The 24,701-nt window shown below is 39.4% G+C and overlaps 1 protein-coding gene across 4 annotated transcripts in view; it reads right to left on the bottom strand.

Moving 5' to 3' along the window:
- SCN4A (sodium voltage-gated channel alpha subunit 4) overlaps positions 1-24,701 on the bottom strand; it is a 182,998-nt gene that overhangs the window by 82,551 nt on the left and 75,746 nt on the right. For all 4 annotated transcript variants that reach the window (XM_075176881.1, XM_075176882.1, XM_075176879.1 and 1 more), the window contains exons 7-10: positions 22,712-22,984; positions 22,480-22,543; positions 11,802-11,943; positions 2,194-2,406 (exon numbers count right to left, since the gene is read on the bottom strand). In XM_075176881.1, the coding sequence (XP_075032982.1) occupies positions 2,194-2,406; positions 11,802-11,943; positions 22,480-22,543; positions 22,712-22,984 (692 nt within the window). The remainder of the gene's footprint in view (positions 1-2,193; positions 2,407-11,801; positions 11,944-22,479; positions 22,544-22,711; positions 22,985-24,701) is intronic.

The raw sequence follows: 24,701 nt of genomic DNA, 5'->3' as shown, positions 1-24,701 counted from the left end.
CCTACATCTATCTAAACAATGATAGTAATCTATAGGAGTGCGTTCTTGGGTCACTCTAATATACGTCAGTCAATCTAAGCCCTTTGAGAATATTTTTGAGGTCTTGGCTCTATATTTAGACAGCTGCTGGATTATGCAGGTGAACTTTGATACTTACAAAGAGAGGCAAGGATCTAGAGAGGAGCTACTGCTAAGGACGCATTAGAGGCAGAGGATTAGAAACAAGCATTTAATGTAGGTTAAGAATCCTGTCTGAAGAGCTGGCAATCAGAGCACAGGAAAAAAAGATCTCCAGGACCCGATGTATATCCTTGAAGTCTCACCATTTCTCAGTATCATACTTCTGATGATTCTTGTTCAGTGCTGTGTTAGCTATTTTTCCAAGTTGTGCAAGCGTAAATATGAGAAGGATCAGCTCATCAGATTACAGTTATATGAAAGGTCACAAGAGCACTGTACATTACTACTGCTAGCAGCAATAACTCTTTTTTGTGTACTGCACAGGCTGCTGTCACTTCAGAACATTACACTGACAAAACACTTCATTTCCTAGTGCAGCTGCAGGATGGCATGCCCCATACACTAACAATGTATATCAAGTGTTCTCTCTAGCAGACCCTCATGTCAAGTCAGTGGCTGCTATCAAAAGAAATATAAACCTTTAACTCACATCTGAAGACCATTCCAAATTGTACACAATGATACAACACCTGTACACCGTGATGGTTTATTGGGGGAAGGTCACTAACAACACAGTGTTTCCCAAGCAGTCCTACAAGAGGGTGGAGGAGACAGTGGTACAAATGATAGTCAGTATTCATCGTTTACTGAAGATGTTTTGCAATAAATGTCCAACGCTTTATTTTATATTTTTTGTGTTTGGATCATTCTATGAAAAACACGGTAGTATCTAGAGTATGATATCAGGTTCTACATTCTAGCTGCAAATATGTTTAAAAACAATTCCAAAGAAAGGTTTTCTTTTCTTGCCTTGAGAACACTGTGTTTCGGCATTTATCAGTTAAAACAAACTAAATACTGCATACTGCATATAGAGCAGCACAGTGGTTAGCATGGCTTCCTCACTGCACTGGGGTGATGAGTTTGATCCAAACCAAGGCCCTATGTGTGTGTAGTTTGTATGTTCTTTCCAGGTGCGTGTGGGTTTTCTCCACAGTCCAAAAACATACTGGTAGCTAAATGGCTTCTGACAAAATTGACCCTAGAGTGTGTGTGTTTGTGTGATAGTAATTTAGAATGTAAGCTTCAATGGGCAGAGACTTGTGTGTAGGATTACAAATTCTCTATACTGTGCTGTGTAATATGTTTAGCGCTATATAAATTAACAATAATAATGTTTATATTAAATATTTTTGAATATCTCAATATTAGTGAGATGTATAACCAAGTCATATGGGCAAAACATCCCTTTGTATTTTACAGCAACATCACCTTTTCACAAACAGGGAAGAAACAATGTTTGCAGGTACATTGATCAGTAAAATAAACACTTAATACTGTGAATACAAATACTGTTAAAACAAAAGTGCAAATCAAACATAAACTATTACTTGACCTTGTGCTTAAGAAAGAATGCACTAATGTTATTTTTTGCCTGATTGTCTGAAGCTTTAGTCTAGCCCACACATATGGGCATCCAGAAATTCAGTCCAATTAACAAATAAACAGCTCTGTAACCTATTTGACCACACTCATAAAAAGATTAGACACAGATTTGATTATTCAGAGATCTAGGACCAGAAATATACATTTAATGAAAACATTTAAATTTGAAGATAATGACACTTCTTAAATTCTTAAAAACAAGACCAGTTTTTTTTTTTAAACAGGACCAGACAAAAACGTCCTGTGTAAAAAAGAACTTCACCGTGCAAAACCATTTAACCTTCCCCTCTCAACTAGTAGAACACCAGCTGTAATAGACACACTGGTGTCAGCAGCATTATATTTCAAAATGTTCCCATGCTGTGGTTAGAGAATCTACAATCGGCAAGATTTTGGCCCAAATATATGGAACTCCATTAGTTCTAGTTGTTGGGAGGATGGGGGGAGGGTGGTTACTGTTAAAAAAAAGTTCTTCTTTAACTGTCCTGGTCAAATATACTTAACCCCATAATGCTGACCTTTGCTTAGATTTCATGCAGGCACCAAACATCTATATCAAATACTGACCCTTTGACCCTGCTCCTCCTGATGTTTCTTAAGCTGTTCCAGCAGATCCTGGAATTCTTTCTCCTTTTCTAAGGCTTCCTGCATGGTGGCTTCATTCTGCTCAGCATAAGCCATGGCCACAACAGCGAGGATGAGGTTGATGAGATAGAACGAGCCCAGGAAGATCACCAAAACGAAGAAAACCATATATGTCTTACCAGCTGCTCGGAGGGTCTGGAGAGAGAGAGAAAAAACAGGCATAATAAACTCAAAATAGCTAAAAGGCATCATTTATACTAAAGTTGAACACCAACTACATAGTACTGCCCAATAGGCATGCCACTCCTGAGGAGTAGAAAGATGAATTCTCTAAAACATGGATAAGCTCATCCAATGTAAGCTGTCTAGACAGGATATTATAAAGCTTCCTTCTGTGTTTTGAACAAATATATGTCCAACGTGTTTGACCAAAATCATATCTTAGGATGCAGGTGACACTGCTCATTTCATATAATCTCCGTATGGGTTTATAACACACACTGCAACCACAACCCATGGCCTCAGGACTGTGAGCAAGCCCTGCCAACCATTGTGCCACCCCCAAAGAAATGCCCTCAGTCAATCACCTTCTAGCAAAGTTGGATGTATCAATTTTGCTAGACAAAAGAAACACAGTTTAACAGGAGCCTCACATCATTACTATGTGCTGATAAAGACCCTGATGCTTGCATCATCTGTGACCTCTAACTTGTCTTGATTTTCCTCCTCAAATCATGACACTGCTCGTCATATGTAGCGTTGTCATCATAATCATAACTACACAAGTGGAGAGGAGACTGCTTCACATAAGACCAGCAGACTTGTCTCCTGGATTAATATGTGCTGCTGTGGACATTTCAATGACCTGATTGGTTAGTTTTTGACCTTCACAAAACTGATGACGTGTGTATGAGATGAAGAATAATAACATAACTATGCTCTGTACCTAAAAAACGAAAAAATGTTTTAAAACAGCGCTCTATTGTAAACCTACTTAATATCAACCACAAATGGCAAAACCAGAAGCTGCAAATAAATTGAAATATAAATAAACTTATTTTTTAATCAAAAAACCGTTAGCTTATATAAAATTTAACATAGATAAATTCAACATACATAAGAATACATATATATAAGCAGGTACGTAACTAGTGCTGTGCGAGAGGGGCGACCGCCCATGAAGAAAAGCTGAAAGGGGGCGCAAGACCATGAAAATCTTAGGGTAATTTGACTAAAATTTAGGGCTGGGGTCGGCAATTTTACTTCTGGCCCCAAGCATTAACATTTTAAGTTACTGCTCTGTTATAACAGATAAATAACTGAATCCAATATCGTTTCACAGTCAAACACAGGTGTCATATAAGTAAAACATACTTCAGTAATTTCTTAAATTTCAGACACTAAATATACACTATAAACAGGTTTTCCTTTATAGAAATAGTTTAGTTTTCATTGGAGCATAGAGGAATAAGTATTCACAGTTTAGAATGCATATGTCCTCTTATAATACAAACTGCTTTCCAATTTCCCAGATCCTGGGATGGACTCACAGTCACACTAAATGTCCGGTACAAACAACAAAGGTTCTCTCCTATAAAAGTATCTCTGTTTTCCCTTGAGCATAAAGAAAAAGGTAATTCACAGCATAGAATGCAAAAATTCTTATGTAACACAAACTGTTTTCCAATTACCCAGATCCTGGGATGGTATCTCCGAACAGAGCAGATATTTCATCCTCTTAGCAGCGGTAGTAATAACAGATGGCCACCCGTATTGAATTATCTACTCCGCTCTGAACACTGCGCACTTCGGCTTGATAGGTAAGCTATTGTCCTCAGCGTAAATTCCACTATTGATGAAGGACAGCGTATTCCTCTAGTAAATGGTGATAATATTCTCCTTGATCTCCTGGTTGCACTCGCTCTCTCGTTGACACGTTTCATTCTAAATGAACATTTTCAAAGCATAGCAGGATAATTTCTTGAACTTGCTTATGATCTACTCATTATTGAATAGAAACACCCTCCTCTTATTTGATTGTTTATAACACAGTTGTGTCTAATTTCTTGTAGCAGTCTCTGCAGACATTTAATCAATCTCCAAAATAGTTACACATTCAGAACAAGGGGGTTATCGTATCTATTCAAAATCTTATGTATCAATTTACCATATTACATATTTCACTTTAGTTTGATAACCATATATTTCTAATTTGCAGCTTCTTTATAAGATCTCCATATCTATATAATAGAACATCTGAGACATAATTTATCCCTTCATTATTTATCATTTCTTATCTTCAATATTGGAAGTCCTCTCACCCAGTACCAAAACCTCCACTTTCATCTCTCGAATATAGAAGATCACATATCTGTAACTAAATCAGATTTAAACGAGGCTAACATTTGCTGCAAGGACCGAATGGTAAGCGGACCATCAAGATCTGAATGTGGGGAAATATCCATCTCAGCCCAAGCGGTAGGGGGGCATTGGTGCTGATCTTATTAATCGCATCTTGGGACTCCTTACTTTTTGGATTGCCTCCAGGTACCAAGGAGGTCTGAGACCAGGTTTAGTCAGTTTAACTTTTCTTGGAGCCATATTGGTGACATAGTATAGAAAAGTACAATTAACACAATATAGATATAAATCTGGTAGGAGGTAGCCCAAAATGTTGCCCATAAACTAAGATCAGATATATATATACCATATATCATAAGGAAATATCGCTTTGAGTTGGAATCAATTATTGATCCTCCTACTAGGAATGGCCTTTTGAACAGGGGGGAGGGGGGCGGGTACAAATGAGCAAAGCATCCAGCTACACAGACACTTCAAGCCACTTCTGTCGTTATTCAAGGGAAAAATTTCCAAAAAATACCACCACAATATCACACAATATATAGTTAGTTATCTGTATTGTAGCTCTAAAACAGATAACCTCAGAAAAGAAAGCCACACTTAAGGGATTACTGTGGCTCATACCAGATCACTGACCCAGTAGGCTTATATTTATCATAGAAGGAACAAGTCTAAACAAGTCATTAATTTAGTTCAATTCATTGATTCTCTTTGTGCTAATCGAAATACCCCTCTCTTCTCTTCCATTTTTTTATTTCTTCTTTCCTTCTCCACCTTTTTTTTTTACTACACCAATAATATGTTCAAAACAGATCTCGCTTCCACATCGACGGTAGCTAATAACAGGCAGTTAGTAAGCAATTGATTTGTTTGTAGTAAGCATGTGTTTCTGTAGTTATTTAGCAGCTAGTAGGTAGCCAGTAATTATCACACATCACATATGTACAGTCATGGCCAAAAGTTTTGAGAATGACACAAATATTATTTTTCAAGTCTGCTGCCTCAGTTTTTATGATGGCAATTTGCATATATTCAAGAATGTCATGAAGAGTGATCAAATGAATTGCAATTAATTTCAAAGTCCCTCTTTGCTATGACAATGAACTTTATCACAAAAACAACTGCTCTTACGCCCTGCCACAAAAGGAGCAGCTGACATCAGGTCAGTGATTCTCTCGTTAACACACGTGAGAGTGTTGATGAGGACAAGGCTGGAGATCCCTCTGTCATGTTGATTGAATTAGAATAACAGACTGGAAGCTTTAAAAGGAGGGTGGTGGTTGAAATCATTGTTCTTCCTATGTTAACCATGATTATATGCAAGGAAACATGTGCAGTCATCATTGCTTAGCACAAAAAGGCTTCACAGGCAAGGATATTGCTGCTAGTAAGAGTGCAGCTAAATCAGCCATGTATCGGATCATCAAGAACTTCAAGGAGAGAGGTTCAATAGTTGTGAAGAACTTCAGGGCTCCCCAGAATGTCCAGCAAGCGCTAGGACGTCTCCTAAAGTGCCTTTTCCAGCATGATGGAGCACCTTGCATAAAGGCAAAAGTGATAACTAAGTGGCTCGGGGATCAAAACATTGAAATTGTTTGTCCATGGGAAACTCCCCAGACCTTAATCCCATTGAGAACTTGTGGCCAATCCTCAAGAGACGGGTGGACAAACAGAAACCCACAAATTCTGACAAACTACAAGCATTGATGAGGCAAGAATGGGTGGTCATCAGTCAGTATGTGGCCCAGAAGTTGATTGACAGCATGGCAGGGCAAATTGCAGAGGTCTTCAAAAAGAAGGGTCAACACTGCAAATACTGACTCTTTGACACTTATGAAATGCTTGTAATTTTACTTCAGTATACCATAGCAACATCTGACAAAAAGGTCTTAAACTTTGTGAAAACCAATACTTGTGTCATTCACAAACCTTTTGGCCATGACTATACTATTGTACTATTGTATTGTAATATTCAGGTTATATGGTAAGTCACATTCAATACTTGATAAGCAATGATAGGCAATTTGCTCATTAAGTACAGTATGCAATACTGTACACAGCAGCAGAGCGGCTCCCCCCTTGGCTTACCACCTCCAAAAAAAAGAAAAAGAACATCCGGCAATCAAACACCACAGAACTAAATATCAGAAGAAGATAATTTTCCAGGCTCCCAGTACAAGTATCTCTCACTGGTGTCTCTAGTACTGGAAGTACAGGTAGTATGAACAGCATAAAAATGAGTAAAAGTGAGTATATGAGCTCACATACTCCTCATGGGTCACAGGACACTAAACTCTGGCTCCCTGTTTTCCCATCTCTTTGTACTGCTCTCCCCTTGATTCACTCCGACTCCCATTGCTCACTTCCCAGAATGCTCACCATGCTGCCTCAGCTCGAGCACAGGGGGAAGCAGATGCATGCAATGAATTTAATCTGCTGTTGTGCTGTGTATAGCAGGAGCCACTACCATAGTGTCACGGGAATAGGGCTTACGGGGTCCGTCTCAGGAACTTTGGGGCTATCTGTGGCAGGGATGTAGTGGAAACTGGGAGGCAGAATGAGTGTCTTGCTCATAGGGGTACCTCTATTCCTGTATACCAGACGTTAGGAGGAGGAATGCTGGACTGGACTCCGTACTGGAATAAACAACTGGAATCTGGACCTGATGGACTGGAACCTGGACGTGGGAACAGGGAGGACCTGACCCCATGACCATAGACTCAATACCGCCAAGAACTCAGAAACTCTGAGGAATATAGTACCACAACTGGGACTGGGAAGACTCAGAACACAGGCAGAGACTATACGGGGGGTGGCAACCTCCTGAACAGAATAAGCCTGGACCTGGCCCTGGACAACTCAAAACTCAGAACCTGAGGTAGTCCTGGAACTGGAAGTTGGTACCCGGAGACACAGAGATGGTTCAAGAAAGTGGATGACTCAGAACAACAACCTACTACCCCAGATAGCCACTAGGAGAGACAGAAATAGATTGATGAGAGGAGGATCCACACAGAAGGTAACAGCTGGAAACTGTACACTAGCAGATAGAATGAAGGTGAATCCACACAAGGAATAAATATTCAAAATCTTTATTTCAGCAAGCAGAGTAAAGCTGAATTCACACAAAGGGTTAATGGTTTAAAATCCATATAACAGCAACAGGATGAAGCTAAATTCACACAAAGAGTTAATGGTTTGAAGCCCATATAACAGCAACAGGATGGAACTGAATTCACACAAAGGGCTAATGGTTTGAAGCCCATATAACAGCAACAGAATGGAGCTGAATTCACACAATTGATTAATGGTTTGAAGCCCATATAACAGCAACAGAATAAAGCTGAATTCACACAAAAGGTTAATGGTTTGAAATCCATACAACAGCAAATAGAATGAAGCTAAACTCACTCAGAGAGTAAATGATTGAAGTCCATGTATTACCAACAGGGAGAGGCTAAATTCCTAAATTCACTCAGAGGGTAAATGTTTGAACTCTGTATACAGCAGGCAGAATGAAGAAGCAAATAGGATGAAGCTGAATTCACACAAAGTGTTGATGGTTGAGATCTGGATACAGCAGGCAGGATGAAGCAGCAAACAAACAGCAATTGTGGAAGTCTGGAACCAGGAACTAGAAAAGTGTTGCACTGGCAATTTGCTGAGTGTAGGAGGAGACTCTTATAGTCTGCAGAGGAAGCTAATTTGTGGATGAGATCAGGTGTTCAGACTCAGCAGGATATTAGCAAAGATGGCAGCCTCCAGTACTGCAGACAGAAGCCACGCTTGTCCCAGGATAGAATGCTGCCTTCGACCAAAAGGGGGATGTTCGGTGATATGGTACCGCTGAGTGGTGTAAATAAGACTAAGATCCCGATTCGTGAAACATAGACTCCCAGAGATCACAGAGACCACCGCAGATTGTGGAGCCAGATCAGTTCTGAGACAGTGTTCTCATGTCAGCGCGTTCAACTACATTTAGTCGCATTTAGGTGGAAATACAACATCAATTTTTCTTGATCAATGAAATTCGAATCTTTTCAACAAATTCTTTTCAACTGATTAAATTGTCCTCTTGGGACATGACGTACCCACAGTCTATGATTACCGCTTTTAAAATAGAGATAATTACCCTCTACTGAAAGAGTGAGATCCAAGAATTTTACCGTGGAAGTATTATATTCCTGAGTAAACTTTAAATTATAATCATTGATATTGAGAAATGAAACAAAATCCTGTGCTGAATGCGAATCCCCATCCAAAATAATAAAAGGGTCATACAATGGCCATATAGCATCAGGTTCGCCCCAAACGGATCACTCAAAACATATTCTTCCTCAAATAGTCCCATATATAAATTTGCAAAAGTCGGGGAGAACCTGGTGCCAATGGTCATCCCAAGAATCTGAAAAAAATCTAGAAGTGTCAAATTAAAAATTATTGTGAGTTGACAAAAACATAATAGAGTCCAGTATAAATTTCCATAGTCCATCCAAGATACTAATATATTGTGATAAACAATGTTGTACTGCCTCAACCTTTAAAATGTGGAATATTGCCTGAACATCCAAGGTAAGGAAGACATAGGAGCATTACCACTAACATCCTCTAATCAAATTAAGGAGGTATGAAGGTATGAGGATGGTATCTCGCACATGGGACCTCAGAGAGACCACATATTTCTGTGAATAATAAAATCAACAAATTCAGATAAATTAGAAGTGAGTGAACCTACTCCTAAAATAATAGGGTGCCCAGGTGGTTTTTTTAGTGAATTTTTGGGAGGTGAAAAAAAATTGGTGTGATTGGGAAATTTAATAAACAAAAAATGAAAACCATCCTTAGAAATCACTCCCCCAGCCAGGGCCATCTCTAATGAAATCCTTAGTTGATCCTTAAATTCACCAGTGGGATCTCTCTTAAAGGGTGAATAGAAGACAGGATGATATAATTGTTTAAATGCCTCAGCGTAATAGTCATATTTATTCATTATGACAACCCCCCATTGTCTGCTTGTGTAATAATAATCAATAAATCCTCCTGTAATTCAAATAAAGCCTTTCTCCCTTAGATAAATAACCTTTAGCAAAATTTTGGAGATAATTTGATCCAAAAAATGCTTATTTAAGGAGAAATTTATTATGGATATATATATATGTGGTAAATGCATAAGATATACATTGTGTGTACAAAAATAAATATATAACTATAAGAATAAAAATAAATGTTTAAATAAATATATAAAATATAAATTTAAATATATATATATGCAAATTATGTTTCAGATTTTATATAGACATGGAGATCTTATAACGAAGTTGCAGATTACAAATGTATGGTCGTAAAAGTTTTTTTTTAATAAAATAAAATATGTAATAAGATAAATTGATACATAAGATTTTGAATAGGTACAATAACCCCCCTTGTTGTTAATGTGTAACTATTTTGGAGATTGATTAAATGTCCACAGAGACTGCTACAAGAAATTAGACACAACTGTGTTATAAACAATTAATTAAGAGGGTGTTTCTATTCACTAAGGAGTAGAATATAAAGAAGTTCAAAAATGTATCCTGCTATGCATTGAAAAAGTTCATTTAGAATGAAACGCGTCAATGAGAGAGCAGTGGCAAGCAGGAGATAAGGATAATATTATCACTGTTTAACAGAGGAATTAGTCCATTTACATTCATCTATAATGGATTTTACTCTGAGGACAATAGCTTACCTACTGACGAATATACTTTTATATGGGAGAACTTTTGCTGTCTGTATCAGAGATTTAGTTTGGCTGCTCTATTCAGAGATACCGTCCCAGGATCTGGGTAATTGGAAAGCAGTTTGTATTACAAGAGAACATATGCATGCTAAACTGTGAATACTTATTCCTCTATGCTCCACTAAAAACTAAACTATTTCTATACAGGAAAATGTGTGTATATGGAAAATCCAGTGTCTGAGGTTTAAGGAATTACTGAAGTATGTTTTCCTTATATGGTAACCTGTGGTGGACTGTGAAACGATATTGGATTCAGTTATCTATCTATATGGTTATTGCTCTTGCTCTCTCTCTCTCTATATATTATATATATATATGCTTATGTATGTCAGAATTATTTATGTTAAATTTGATATGATCTAATGATGTTTTGATTGAAGAATGTTTATTTAGATTTAAATTATTTGCAGCATCTGATTTTTAAGAAGGTTTGCAATAGGGCGCTGTTTTAAAATGTTTTTCTGTTATTTGAGGAGATACTGTGCCAATCTCTAAAATGACAGCAGTCTAAGCCTATTCAAAATATTTTTTAGACATATATAGTTTTATATTATTTAATTTAGTCTCTTTCTTCCCCTTCTGTGCCTGAAATATTTCTATTTTTCATGCTCTATACCTAATCAAACACATTTTAAAAAACAACACCCACATCTTTCATATTAATTTAGTGAGATTGGTCAGTGCTCTGATCATAGTAAAAGCTAGTCATGCTTTCGGCATCAAACCACCAATTATATAGCCTATGGCGGTATGCTTTGCCCATAAATTAATTAAACGGAGTTCACCACAAATATGTATGGATGTGCTTTGTAAACTGACTCTGAATACATGTTTAATAGAGCTCTTTGTGGTGAAAACAATAAAAGTACTCCCATGTCTGAAAAAGTGCTTTGCTCATAACATATAACGGTCTATACAATCAAGGGTATGACCATTTTTCATTAATATGGCCACTGCGGTCACTGTTGTATTAGTGACTATGGATGATTGTTTTCTTTTACCAAGCAAGAAGTCCGACTGATCACATTCATATCCATATTTTCAAACTATTAATAAAAGTTTAGCTCACCCTCCTACCATCACTCTGAAACAAAAAGCTGGGACACCCAGGTAATGTGTCTATAATATATACCCAATGCTCCTTTTGGAAGCCAAGTTCTGTAAAACAGTTATATATCATTCAGATCGAGTGCATCAGCCATTTGGATTCTAGGGCAATAAATATTGTGACCTAAATATTTACAGTGGAAAAGTAGTGGGACTGTCCTGGGAAAAATGGGAAACATGTAAGCCCTTCAAATATTAATAAATGTATAATCAGAAAAATAATATTCTTTTTGAACAATGACTTACTTATGTTTTCCTGAACATAGAAAAATAAGTGAAAATAGTCATTATAAAAACAGCCTGCCTCAAGTACTGTATTTTGCATAAGATTAAGACATTTTACCAGCTGAAAGAGGTTCTCCCAATAGTCCTGAGTCATCAGCCTGAAGAGAGCCAAAAAAGCCCAGTTGAATGAGTCATAACTGGTGTACCCGTAATTGGGATTTCTTCCAGTTTTCATACATATAAAACTTTCTGGGCATTTCCTGTTGGCAAAAGATATCATAATAAATATTTATAGCAGATGCTCAAAATTCCAACACAAAGAATAGAATTCCATAAACACCACAAAAGGCTATATGCCTCAGATACATTCCATGGGTGAGGCCTGTGCCTCAGGGATGCATAGGAGCAAGTAGGGCTAATGTATAATACTAATATTGGAGGAATCCTCCATTCTTCCTGTAAATACCGGGCTTTGTCTGGGCACACAATCTCTCCATTTACATTATCAATCCCCTGCACTGGGCTTTTCCTACAGATCTCTAAGAAAAGTGCAGACACAAAGTTTTGTAGTGCTCTTCTATTCCACACCTCTGCAAAGACAAGATCAAATCTCTCCTCTTCCACTCTCACACCCACCCTACCACATGGATTTACACAATGGATAATGGATTCCAATCCAGAAACATACAAAGGTTGAGTATAAACTAATGCTGTAGATCTTGAAAGAGAGATATACTGGAACATGGGAAGTCTGGGTGCTCTGTGAGAAGGTCATGCGATCCGTTAGATGGTCACACACTATGTGGAAAAGCCATGTGCTTTGTGGGAATGCAGTGAATGATTAATACAGAGTTTGTCTAGTGGTGTGCATAATGATATTATGTGGATTGTTTGAGATACATATGGAGTTTGAATAATTTGAATGGGATATATGTGGAAGACAAGATAGGCAAAGGAGTCTGTGACTAATACATTGTACTTACAGACAGTCATTGCCAAAAGTTTTGAGAATGACACAAGTATTGGTTTTCACAAAATTTGCTGCTTTAGTGTTTTTAGCCCTTTTTGTCAGATGTTGCTATGGTATACTGAAGTAAATTACAAGCATTTCATAGGGTGGAGTACAGTATCTCAAAGCTTGGGATACCGACAACCACTAATCTTACCTAAAAAAAAACGAATAGTGAAAATACGACATGATGAAGATATACAATTACCTTCACAGCGACTGTGTTGATTTCCGAAGTGTCTACTATGCAATGGCTGGTAATTCCGAAGAGGCTGCATGCCGGTGCTGGATTGTGATGTCAGGTAAATATCGGTCGCTTGGGCCGCAACCTAACCCTAACCCTAATGGTATGATTAGCATACCTTTTTAAATATGGTCGGTGACGTCACAATACAGCGCAGGCATGTAGCATCTTGGGAATTACCAGGAGTCACATAGCAGACTCTTCGAAAATTCACGCCATCGCTGAGAAGGTAAGTGTATATTGTCATCATGTTGTTATTTAACAATTCTTTTTTTTTTTTGTAGGAATAATTGTTGTCGGTATCCCAAGCATCGGGATACCGATTACCACAATTAAAGTGTCAAAGGCTTTTATTGACAATCACATTAAGTTTATGCAAAGAGTAAAAATTTGCAGTGTTGACCCGTCTTTTTGAAGACCTCTACAGTTTGCCCTGGCATGCTGTCAATTAGCCTCTGGGCCACATACTGACTGATGGCCGGCCATTCTTGCCTAATCAATGCATGGGGTTTGTCAGAATTTGTGGGTTTTAGTTTGTCCACCCGCCTCTTGAGGATTGACCACAAGTTCTCAATGGGATTACGGTCTGGGGAGTTTCCTGGCCATGGACCCAAAATTTCAATGGTTTGATCCCCGAGCCACTCAGTTATCACTTGTGCCTTATGGTAAGTTGCTCCATCATGCTGGAAAAGGCGTTGTTTGTCATCAAACTGTTCTTGGATGGTTGGGAGAAGTTGCTTTTGGAGGTTGTTTTGATATTATTCTTTATTCATGGCTGTGTTCTTATGCAAAATTGTGATTCAGCCCACTCACTTGGATGAGAAGCAACCCCACACATGAATGGTCTCAGGATGTTTTCCTGTTGGCATGACACAGGACTGATGGTAGCGCTCACCTTTCTTTCTCTAAACAATCTGAAAGGGGATTCATCAGAGAAAATGACTTTACCCCAGTCCTCAGCAGTCCAATCCCTGTACCATTTGCAGAATATCAGTCTGTCCATGACGTTTTTTCTGGAGAGAAGTGGCTTCTCTGCTGGCCTTTTTGATACCAGATCATCCTCCAAACGTATTCGCTCACTGTGTGTGCAGATTCACTCACACCTGCCTGATGCTATTCCTGAGCAAGCGGTGATGGCCGATCCTGTAGCTAAATCAACTCTAGGAGACAGTCCTGGCACTTGCTGGACATTCTTGGACACCATGAAGCCTTCTTCACAACTATTGAATCTCTCTCCTTGATGATCCGATAAATGGTTGATTTAGGTGCAATCTTACTAGCAGCAATATCCTTGCCTGTGAAGCCCTTTTTGTACAAAGCAATGTTGACTGCACGTGTTTCCTTCCAGATAACCATAGTTAACAGAGGAAGAACAATGATTTCAAGCACCACCCTCCTTTTAAAGCTTCCAGTCTGTTATTCTAACTCAATCAGCATGACAGAGTTATCTCCAACCTTGTCCTCGTCAACACTCATACCTATTTTAATGAGAGAATCATTGACCTGATGTCAGCTGGTCCTTTTGTGGCAGGGCTGAAATGCAGTGGAATTGTTGTTTTTGGGATAAAGTTCATTGTCATGGTAAAGAGGGACTTTGAAATTAATTGCAATTCATCTGAACACTCTTCATGACATTCTGGAGTATATGCAAATTGCCATTGTCATAAAAACAGCACACCTTGTGAAAAATAATATTTGTTTCATTTTCAAAACTTTTGGCAATGACTGTAGATATATGAATAATAATTGGTCTTTGAAGCATATAAAATAGAATGCATGGGACATACTGAAGATGAATTAGACTAAATATGGAGCAGACTGTGACATACATGAGTTTATATGGAGCTTTTGATTCAGACATGTAGAGTTTGTGATTTATATGGCTTGATATGGCTGCATAGGGGTTAATATGGTGACAATGTGATATACAATGTATTCAGTAACTTTGCACTTGTAAGCTTGGGTCTTTAAGAGAAGTTGTACTAAGCAGTGAAGTTACTCTGGGAAGTTTGTGTTTGCAAGAGAAGTTGTACTAAGCATTGACGTTGCACTGGTAGGTTTGCATCTGTAAGAGAGGCTGTACTAAACAGTGACATTGTACTGTGAAGTTTCTGCTGTGCTCAATGTTAATGAGGGTTTTAGATGAGTTACGAGTTGTACCAAGTGTAGTGGAGTGTATGTATGGGAGCAGTGATACATATACACTATATGGACAAAAGTATTTGTCCACACCTGTTAATTACTGAATTGAGGTGTTTCAATCAGACCCGTTGCCATACATGTATAAAAGCAAGCATCTAGCCATGCAGTCTCCATTTGCAAACATTTGTGATACAAAATGGGTTTCGATGGAAGAGCAGCTGCATGCAAGTCTCACATTACCAAGACCAATGTCAAGCGTCGGATGGAGTGGTGTAAAGTACACCAACACTGGACTGTGGAGCAGTGGAAACATGTCCTGTGTTTGGCAATCATATGGGCGAGTCTGGGTTTGGTGGATGCTGAGAGAACGTTACCTGCCTGACTGCATTATGCCAACTGTGAAGTTTGGTGGAGGAGGGATAATAGTATGGGGTTGTTTTCATTGTTTAGGCTAGGCCCCTTATCTCCAGTGAAGGGCAATCTTAATGCTTCAGCATACCAAGTCATTTTGGACAATGATATGCTTCCAACCTTGTGTCAACAGTTTGGGGAAGGCCCTTTTCTATTCTAACATGACTGTGCACAAAGCAAGGACTACAAAGACATGTTTTGATCAGTTTGATGTGGAAGAACTTGACTGGCCCGCACAGAGCCCTGATCTCAATCCCACTGAACACCTTTGGGATGAACTGGAACGGAGATTGCGAGCAAGGCCTTCTCGTCCAACATCAGTGCCTGACTTCATAAATGCTCTACAGAATGAATGGGCACAAATTCCCACAGAAACATTCCAATATCTTTCAAGAACAGTCTTCCAAGAAGAGTGGAAGCAGTTATCGCTGCAAAAGGGGGACCAACTCCATATTAAAGTATGTGTATTTGAAGACAATGTCATTACAGTCCCTGTTGGTGTAATGGTCAGGCATCCGAATACTTTTGACTATATACTGTATATCATTGAATCCCGTTTTGCAAACATTCCTCTACCGAACTCATTTTAACCCATATAAATAACAAGCTCCATATAACATCATGTATATCACAGTCTGCTCCATCCATAGTCCCATTCGTAGTCAATATGCCTCATCCATAGTGCCATAAATTATATTTAATATGCTGATTAGAATTTATAATCATTCTTTACTTATAAGTTTATTAATAGTGAATTCCACCTAAAACGCTCTCCTTTCTTTGGCAAGTGAACTCACTTTTTCATTTGGATGAGAAAAAGTTCACAAGTTCTTCAACAATCCACAAGAGCTGAAGGTTTGGAAATTCCTACTTTTAAGAAATATTATGCAGCTCAGTTGGCACCGTGCATTATTATTATTATTATTATTATTATTATTATCTTTTCTTTATAAGGCACCACAAAGGGTCCCCAGCGCCGTACATGACAAATACAGAGAGCTGTAATCCATAATACATAACATGGTACATGAAAAGCAAAATAAAAGACCAGACATACTGAATGAATAAAAATACAGGTAACAGGGTAATGTAGATCAAATTATATGAAGGACAGTGAAGGAGAGTGATGGTAGTAATCAGCGGGAAGTAGGCCTAAGCTTAAGAAAACTGGGCTAGCTAAGCAGGCCAAGAGGTACAGAGGGTGAAGGAATATTAGAAGGAGAAGAGGGCCCTGCTCGTGAGAGCTTGCATCCTAAAGTAAAGGGGAAGACACAAATAGGGTGTAATTTTTTTGTCTTTTTGATGAAATATCCTTCCGAATTTTACACAGTAACTGCGTCTTGTCACGTCCCTCCATGCTCCCTTACCCATTGAAAAGGATCTATAAGTCATGTTTCTAGGACACTGGTGAGAGATTGGGAAGGAGATGTCTGCAGGAAGCAGTGTATTTGGCAGGAGACTGCAAATGTACTGATTAAGCATGTTGTGTGTATTTGTAGCTACAGCTATGTCATGTGTTGTACTACTGGTCATTTGCAAAAAATAGCTTCTGTAATCTATATTTATAATTTAAATCCCATCAAAAACTGACCACGCTCCCGGAACCCCCGGCCCGATCAATGCTGCTGAGCTCTGTCAAGGGCCTCCAGGATGCCCGAGGCCCCTGGGCTGTAGCCCAGTTAGACCTCGGGTTAATCCAGCCCTGCACCCACATCCACCAGCCACACCCATTTAATCTCAAATGACTGACATAAGGAGGGTCATTGTTACATCATAGTAATAACTTGCCTATATAAAAAAATTTCTGGCCACCAAACATCATTTGGGACCATGTGTAGGTGGTGCGCGGGTTGAGACTGTGCATCGATGGTGCACGGGGTGAGACTATGCGTAGGTGATGCTCGGGGGGTGACTGTACGGAGGTGGTGCGCAAGGGAGAACGTGCGGAGGTGGTGCACAAAGGAGACAGTGCGGAGGTGGTGCACGGAGGCAGCGACAGACTAGCCCGCTGGGATATTCCCCAGTGGGCCCTGATGCCCGATAGCCCCATCCCCTTCATTGGTGGCAGAGAAAAGCTCGTCACATGGGACGCGCACCAGGTGCTGTCTCATGTAAGCAAAGACGACAGCTCGGCTGGTAGGTAAGTGTGAGGAAAGCGCGAGGGGTGGGGGCTGGTGCCATTTATGTGTGTGAGTGAGGGCAGCAGGGGGGGCTATTGTCATTGCTGTGTGTAAGTGAGGGCAGTGGGAGAAGGCTGGTGTCATTGATGTGGCAGCGGGAGGGGGGGGCTGGTGTCAATGATGTGTGTGAGAGCAGCGGGGGGGGTTCTGCTGTCAGTGATGTGTGAGTGAGGGCAGTGGAGGTCTGGCATAAATAATGTGTGTGAGTGAGGGCAGCGGGGGGGGGCTGTTGTCATTAACGTGAGTGATGGCAGCGGGGGGCAGGGGAGCACGCAGGTCTCCAGAAACCCCTTCCCTCCGCTAAAAAAGTGCCCTACATAGCGGCACTGTACTATACAGCACCGCCGCGGACGCTTCTTTGACAGCGCCGTGGTTGGTGTCAATGATGTGTAAGTGAGGACAAAGGGGGCTTGTGACACGGTGTCTGTGTGTGATGGCCCAGGGGGCTTGTGTAAATGTTGGTGTGTGATGGCAAAGTGGGCTGGTGTCAATGATATGTGCGCGATGGCAGCAGGGGGTGTCAATAATGTGTGTGTGATGGCAAAGGGAGCTTGTGGCACTGTGTCTGATGGCTTCGAGGGCTTGTGACAATGTGTGTGGGGGGGGGGGGAAGGGTCAATGTTGTGTGTGTGTGAAGGCAAAGGGAGTTTGTCACACTGTGTCTGCTGGCTTAGGGGGCTTGTGGTAATGTTGTGTGTGTGATGGCAAAGGGGGCTTATGTCAAAGTTGTGTGTGTGTGTGATGGTACAGGTGGCTTGTGGCAATGTAATGTGTGTGTGTTTGTGGCAATTCATGTGTGTATGATGGCATAGGGGCTTGTGGCAATGTAGTGTGTGTGTGTGTGAGGACAGGGGGCTTATGGCAATGTAATGTGTGTGTGTTTGTGGCAATTCATGTGTGTATGATGGCATAGGGGCTTGTGGCAATGTAGTGTGTGTGTGTGTGAGGACAGGGGGCTTATGGCAATGTAATGTGTGTGAAGTAGGTGGTAGCTAATTAATGGGTGCTATTTTGTTTGTGGGGTGATGGTGGAGCAATTTAATTTAATAGTGGGGACTAAAAAAATTTCATGGGGTGGTTTGGGGGCTATTAATTGAATGTGGGTGTGAGATTGGGGAGAATGAGGTCTATTTATTAAATGTGAATATGAATTATTTAGAAGCAGTGATGGTTGCACGAAATAGATATATTCATTAAACGTAAATGCTATTAATTTATTGCTGGGGCTGTTTGGAGGGAGGGAAATAGGTTTATTTATTAAATGGGAATATTATTATTTTAAATCAACAAAAAACAAGATGATACCAGCGCTCTCCGTGTGTGATTAACATGTAAAGCTAACAAAGTGGGGAAGAAAGAGAGGAGATCCCCAATCCTCTCTAGAAAAATATAGAATATTGCAAAAGTAGACTCCCCGGCGCTAGAATAAGTAATAAGACATAAAACAAATAGGGATAAGGATATCAATGTTTATAAACAACAATCTTGCAAAAATAAAACTAATAAATCATATTGATTTCACATATTCCTTAGTATTCTAAAAGAATACAAACCAACACAAACACAAAAAAGCACAAAAGAAAAGTCTGCAGACATTAAAAAGCATAAAGTCAAAGTAAAAAATGAAAAATAATAAAGGACTAAAAAAAATATAAATGCATATATCTTTGAAGCACAAAAAACCCTGAGTTTTCTATATGAAGCATACCCATGACTCTATGCATCCGTCCTATGGACCAGCAGGTCAATAAACAGTTACGGAAATATCGCACCAGGAAGAAAAACTAATGGGTACCTTGAGTGTATACTTTGCCCTGCAAATCAGTCCAGAGAACAGTACCAAACTTCCGTCACCATAGATGGAAACAGGCCGGTCGGCTGTATCCTCCTTTGTGAACTCCTTTGGTCGCGACCACTTATGGGTGGTTATGCACATGCGTAATGCTCCTTCACAGGTCCTTTAGATATGTATAGTTTATATTCTCGATCTCCGTATCACCGAAGATAATCAATCCATAAAGTCCATATGTATAAAACCAACGCGTTTCACCCGCTCACACTGCTGGCTTCCTCAGGGAATATGGACGATCTATATATAATCGGCAATGACCTTATAGGAAAAATGGAGGTAGGACCTAAATCAATCTACCAATAAACTGAGATCCAAATGACTGACAAGTCCATAGTCCAATGGAATAAACCCGAATTTAAAGTATATACCTTTCCTCAAAATTAAATCATCTAATCGTTCACTAAAAATTCATACCCATAGGATGGCATTCCAATCAGACAAACAAAAATAAAAATAAGAATAAAGAGCAAGTCGTATTGTATAGATGAAATAGAACTAATAGACATATAAATACAAAATGCTACACAGCATATCTTAGGGTACATAAACCTATTCAGAATCCATACATCATATTCCACAGATGATTGTCTTTATGCCTTCCACACTGCTTAGATTAACTTATGTCCAATATCATCAGGTCTCATCAAGAAAAACCCCTAGGTCAAAATCAAGATTGAGAACACGTGGGGAGAGGGTATGCAGTTCATAGATCCATTTGAATTCTTCTCTTGATATTACCTTCACAAAATACCCCCTCTCCAGTTCTTTAGAACTCTTTTGATACCTATGAACTTTAACGTAATGGGATCATGCTCATAATCCTTAGAATAATGGTATGATACACTATGCATATCAAACTCCATTCTGATGTTTCGCAAATGCTCGGATATTCTTACATGTAAACTCTGTACGGTGCGCCCCATATACACTCAAGGTACCAGTTCGTTTTTCTTCCTGGCGCGTTATTTCCGGAACTGTTTATTGACCTGCTGGTCTACAGGACGAATGCATAGAGTCATTGTCATACTTCATATAGAAAACTCCGGTTTTTGTGCTTCAAAGATATATATGCATATATTTTTTTTTTTTAGTCCATTCTTATTATTTTTCATTTTTTACTTGGACTTTATGCCTTTTAATGTCTGCAGACTATTATTTTAATGTTGAGGTTGGAGGAAGGCCTAATTGTTAATCATGGGTGCTATTTATTTAATGCCGGGGCTGGTTGGAATTTTCTAAATGTACCCATTATTTTTCAAATAGGGCCCTCAACATTCCAGGATCCAGACAAATCACAACTAAAGAAACCAGCAGCCACAGGTGGTGAAAGTGTCAAGAACAGGTAGGAGATAGCAGGACAGTCTGCCAAATGGTGACTGTTCTGCCCAATCTAAGGGGCAGGCCAAGACTGTGTACTCTTTATATATACACTGCATCCTTTATATACTACACTATGGTGCTAGCGGTCCTTCGTGGGCTTACCACACCCCCTCTAGTGGTGTGATTACACCTCTCTAGTGGCTGGCCACACCCCCTCTGCTGGGTCTCTACCATTGTATTCCCTTGTGGATCCTTCATGGCCCAGTCCGACACTGTGGAGGTGTATGACTCAGTGAATGGAGACATGAAAGGTGTGTGAATGGTCAGTAACAGTTAAAGCCTTGGCGTGGCATTACTGCTCACATGGAGGATATCCATGTGCTAATTCAACATGTATATGTGGCTGGACCATCAGTATGGTTCACAGGTACCTGTACAGAGGTGAGCGTGGGGGAGACCGTACAGAGGTGAGCGTGGGAAAGGCTGTGCAGTATTTTGCGTGGGTGAATTTGTGCTGAGGTGTGTGTGGTGGAGATTATGCAGAGGTGTGGTGGGAGAGGTGTGAGGGGTATGTGTGGTGGTGTGTGTGGGAGTATAGTAAGAGTAGTGTATGACTGTCAGTGAAAGGAGACATGAAAGGTGTGTGAATGGTCTGTAACAATGGTTGAAGCCTTGGAGTGCTCACATGGACGATATCCATGTGCTAATTCAACCTGTATGTGTGTCTGGAACATCAGTATGGTTCACTTGTACCCGGAGCTGGCTCACGCAGCAGCAAATAGTTACTAGATTCAGGGCAGAATCAGATGTAGGCAACTATGCATTGAATGCAAAACAGCAAATAACACATGCACTCAATATATAACAGAATTCATTTCAATCACTAAAAACACAACATTAAGGAAAAAAATAACATGTAGAACTATAATTGTATGCCTCCAACAATGACCATGTGGCCTTCCATACATGGACCAAACAATTATCTGGAGATGAGAATTGCAAAGCACTTCAGAATCCAAACAAAAAAAGCACAAACACAGCGGATTAGAACATTTCTAGTGTCTTAGCTTTTTGCCTCAAATTGTTTATGAATATGACCTGTGGGAGTGACATGGGCATAGTGGGAGAGTATAGTGAGAGCCATGTGTGACTCTGTCAGTGAAAGGAGTACATTTATGGATAGTCCCCCTCTGGGTTGAGAATCTGGATAGAGCTAGCATTTGCCACCCGTTTTTCATTCTCTCTCATTTTTAGTCCCTAGCTCATTTTCATCCAATGATTAATTTCTCATATTCTATATAGTTCTGTTATAATACATTATTTTAATTATCACCCACTCCTTTATTAATTCCCATAAGAAATAACATAGCTTTCTACCCAGGTCACTCCTAACATCATCAAGAATGATCTTAATAGGGTTGGGGCATTTCCATCTTTTTAAGACTTCTTCCCTTGTTCCCATGAGAGCTTTTCATCTATATTTACAAATCAGGTACTTTTATCATTCTTCTAAGAACTTGCTGTCACCTAGTCACCTTGCCACATTTGACTATAAACAGTTCTAGTAATAAAAAAACAACAACAAAATCAAACAATACACTTCCTTGCATCCCCATTTTTGTAAAAAATATCACTTACCCACTGTCGCTGCTGTTCCCACATAATAGAGGGTCCAGTGCTCCTTCCAGGAAGTAAAAATTAGCTATTTCCACAATAAAAGAACATAAAATAAAATTAAGTTTAATAAGTTATGAAAGCACAACATATACCACTTAAATACAAGATGCATGCACTGCAAATAATGATGAAGGATATTGGTAGAAGGTTTATAATGTTCATATAAGGAGACAAAACCTGACTGTGGTCTTACAAATATTGTTGAGGTAGGGAGTCCAGTCTATGGATATGTTGGTATACATTTCGGTGTCATTGTATAAGGAATCCATAGAACTTAATGTCTCATTTCTGTAATATTCATAGGCATCCTCAGGGGGTGGCCAGCGGACACACTTCTGCCTCAGATTTCCCATAAACAGTTGAAGACCAATAAGTGCAAAGACAGCTAGACAGAAGACAGTCAGAATCATCACATCTGCCAACTTTTTCACTGACTGGATGAGGGCTCCAACAATGGTCTTCAAGCCTAGAATTGGCAAATTAAATCACATTACTGTCAAGACATCATCAATAGCTTGTCTCTTCATCTATCTTATGTTTCAAAACTCTCCTTAACTTAACCAGTAATTTTGTTATGTTGTAAATATATGCACTAGGAAAAGGATTAGCATAGTGATAATACATATCTATTTATTAGTTTACAATATAGAGAGAGAGACACAGCAACTGAGTGAGTGAACCCAGAGATATCTTGCTGGAAGCAGAGAGGCAGCATATATTGAAGGGGCTGAGAGAACACTAGCAAGTAATTGTCAGAGCCCAAACAAGTGAGCAATATTATCCCCACAGAGGAGAGGTGAGCTGGGCTGAGAGAACACTACCAAGGACAGTGCCAGAGTTGAATATGATGTCACCGCCGCAGAGGGTTAGTTAAACACTGCTGAAATACAATGGATGTGCACTGAGGCACCACTTTATATGTGACTGTCCTATTAACATAGCCATGTAGGGCCTGAGTCATTAAGGCAAAAAAGGAGTAAATGTTCTATGGGACAAACCATGTTACAATGCAAGGGGTGCAAATTAGTTTATTATTTTGCGCACAAGTTAAATACTGGCTGTTTTTTCATCTACCACACAAATACTTAATAGCTTTATTACTACACTGAAATTTAAAGTTGATCTAGGACATGTCCTATCCCAACTATAAATCTGTCCCTACATTTTAAATTTACCTCCCCCTCCAATGCAACATGGTTTTGCCCAGGTGCAAATGTTACTCCTTTTTTATGCTTTGCTCTACTTAATGACTCCGGTCCGTAACCTTTAAGATTTGTGCAGGTGGAAAGAGGGAGCTGTATAATTTGATTTATCATTGCAACCATTTAAGAACCCGAAGGAGTGTAAATAAACAGTTTAAATTATGCAATATAGAGAAGGTCTGGCACCCAACTTACTACAACAACTATTGCACTGCACCATCACGCAAAAACACTTTCGTCCACAATTAACAGACATTGCTGTAAAGCTCGCACGTGCGAGGACCCTCTGTTCACTTATGCCCACACCCAAGACCTAGCCAGGGCAGAGAAGAGTGCAAGTAAGGGGATGTCCACCTATGCACTCCCATGACCAGACACAGCCACAGGAAGTTAGCTTATATAAAACATTGTAATGAACAATTCAACAGCTATAGACATAGAAAAATGAACAATTTGATGATGATCATTCAAGCAGCTGATCAAATACCCTCATATCTTTTCCTGTCCTATGAACTATTCTGTTTTCTTTAAAAAGTGATGATTTGCCATTTAAAAATACAAATATCACTGTAAAAACATAATACAGCATTGGTGATTTTTTTACTTGGTGACCTGCTGGAGAATTACATAATAGTAACCCAACAGAAAATGTGTCTAAATCCCTGAATGATCTTCCTCTTCTCTTGAATAGAAATACTGAAACTCAAGACTTCAAAATTTGTTGAATGATCTCTGTAAATAAATGGTGCCGAGATGGTGGATCATGATAAACAAAATAGATTCCCATAGTCTTTTTTTGTAAAATTATTCCAGACAAGTTATAATTTAGTAATTTATTACACAAGTATTACATTTTCCAACAGTTATAACTTAATAAGCATTATATAAGCCTATATCTGGCTAATACATGTGAGAAGAAAAGTGGACAACTGCAAAGTAAGCGAAGACAGGTTGCTGAACAGCCATTTTTATTGGATGCTG

The sequence above is a fragment of the Mixophyes fleayi genome, chromosome 6 (assembly GCF_038048845.1).
Source record: "Mixophyes fleayi isolate aMixFle1 chromosome 6, aMixFle1.hap1, whole genome shotgun sequence".
Classification (NCBI taxonomy): Eukaryota; Metazoa; Chordata; class Amphibia; order Anura; family Limnodynastidae; genus Mixophyes; species Mixophyes fleayi.
The sequence above is the reverse complement of the archived record's forward strand: the minus strand, read 5'-3'. Positions and strand labels throughout refer to the sequence as shown.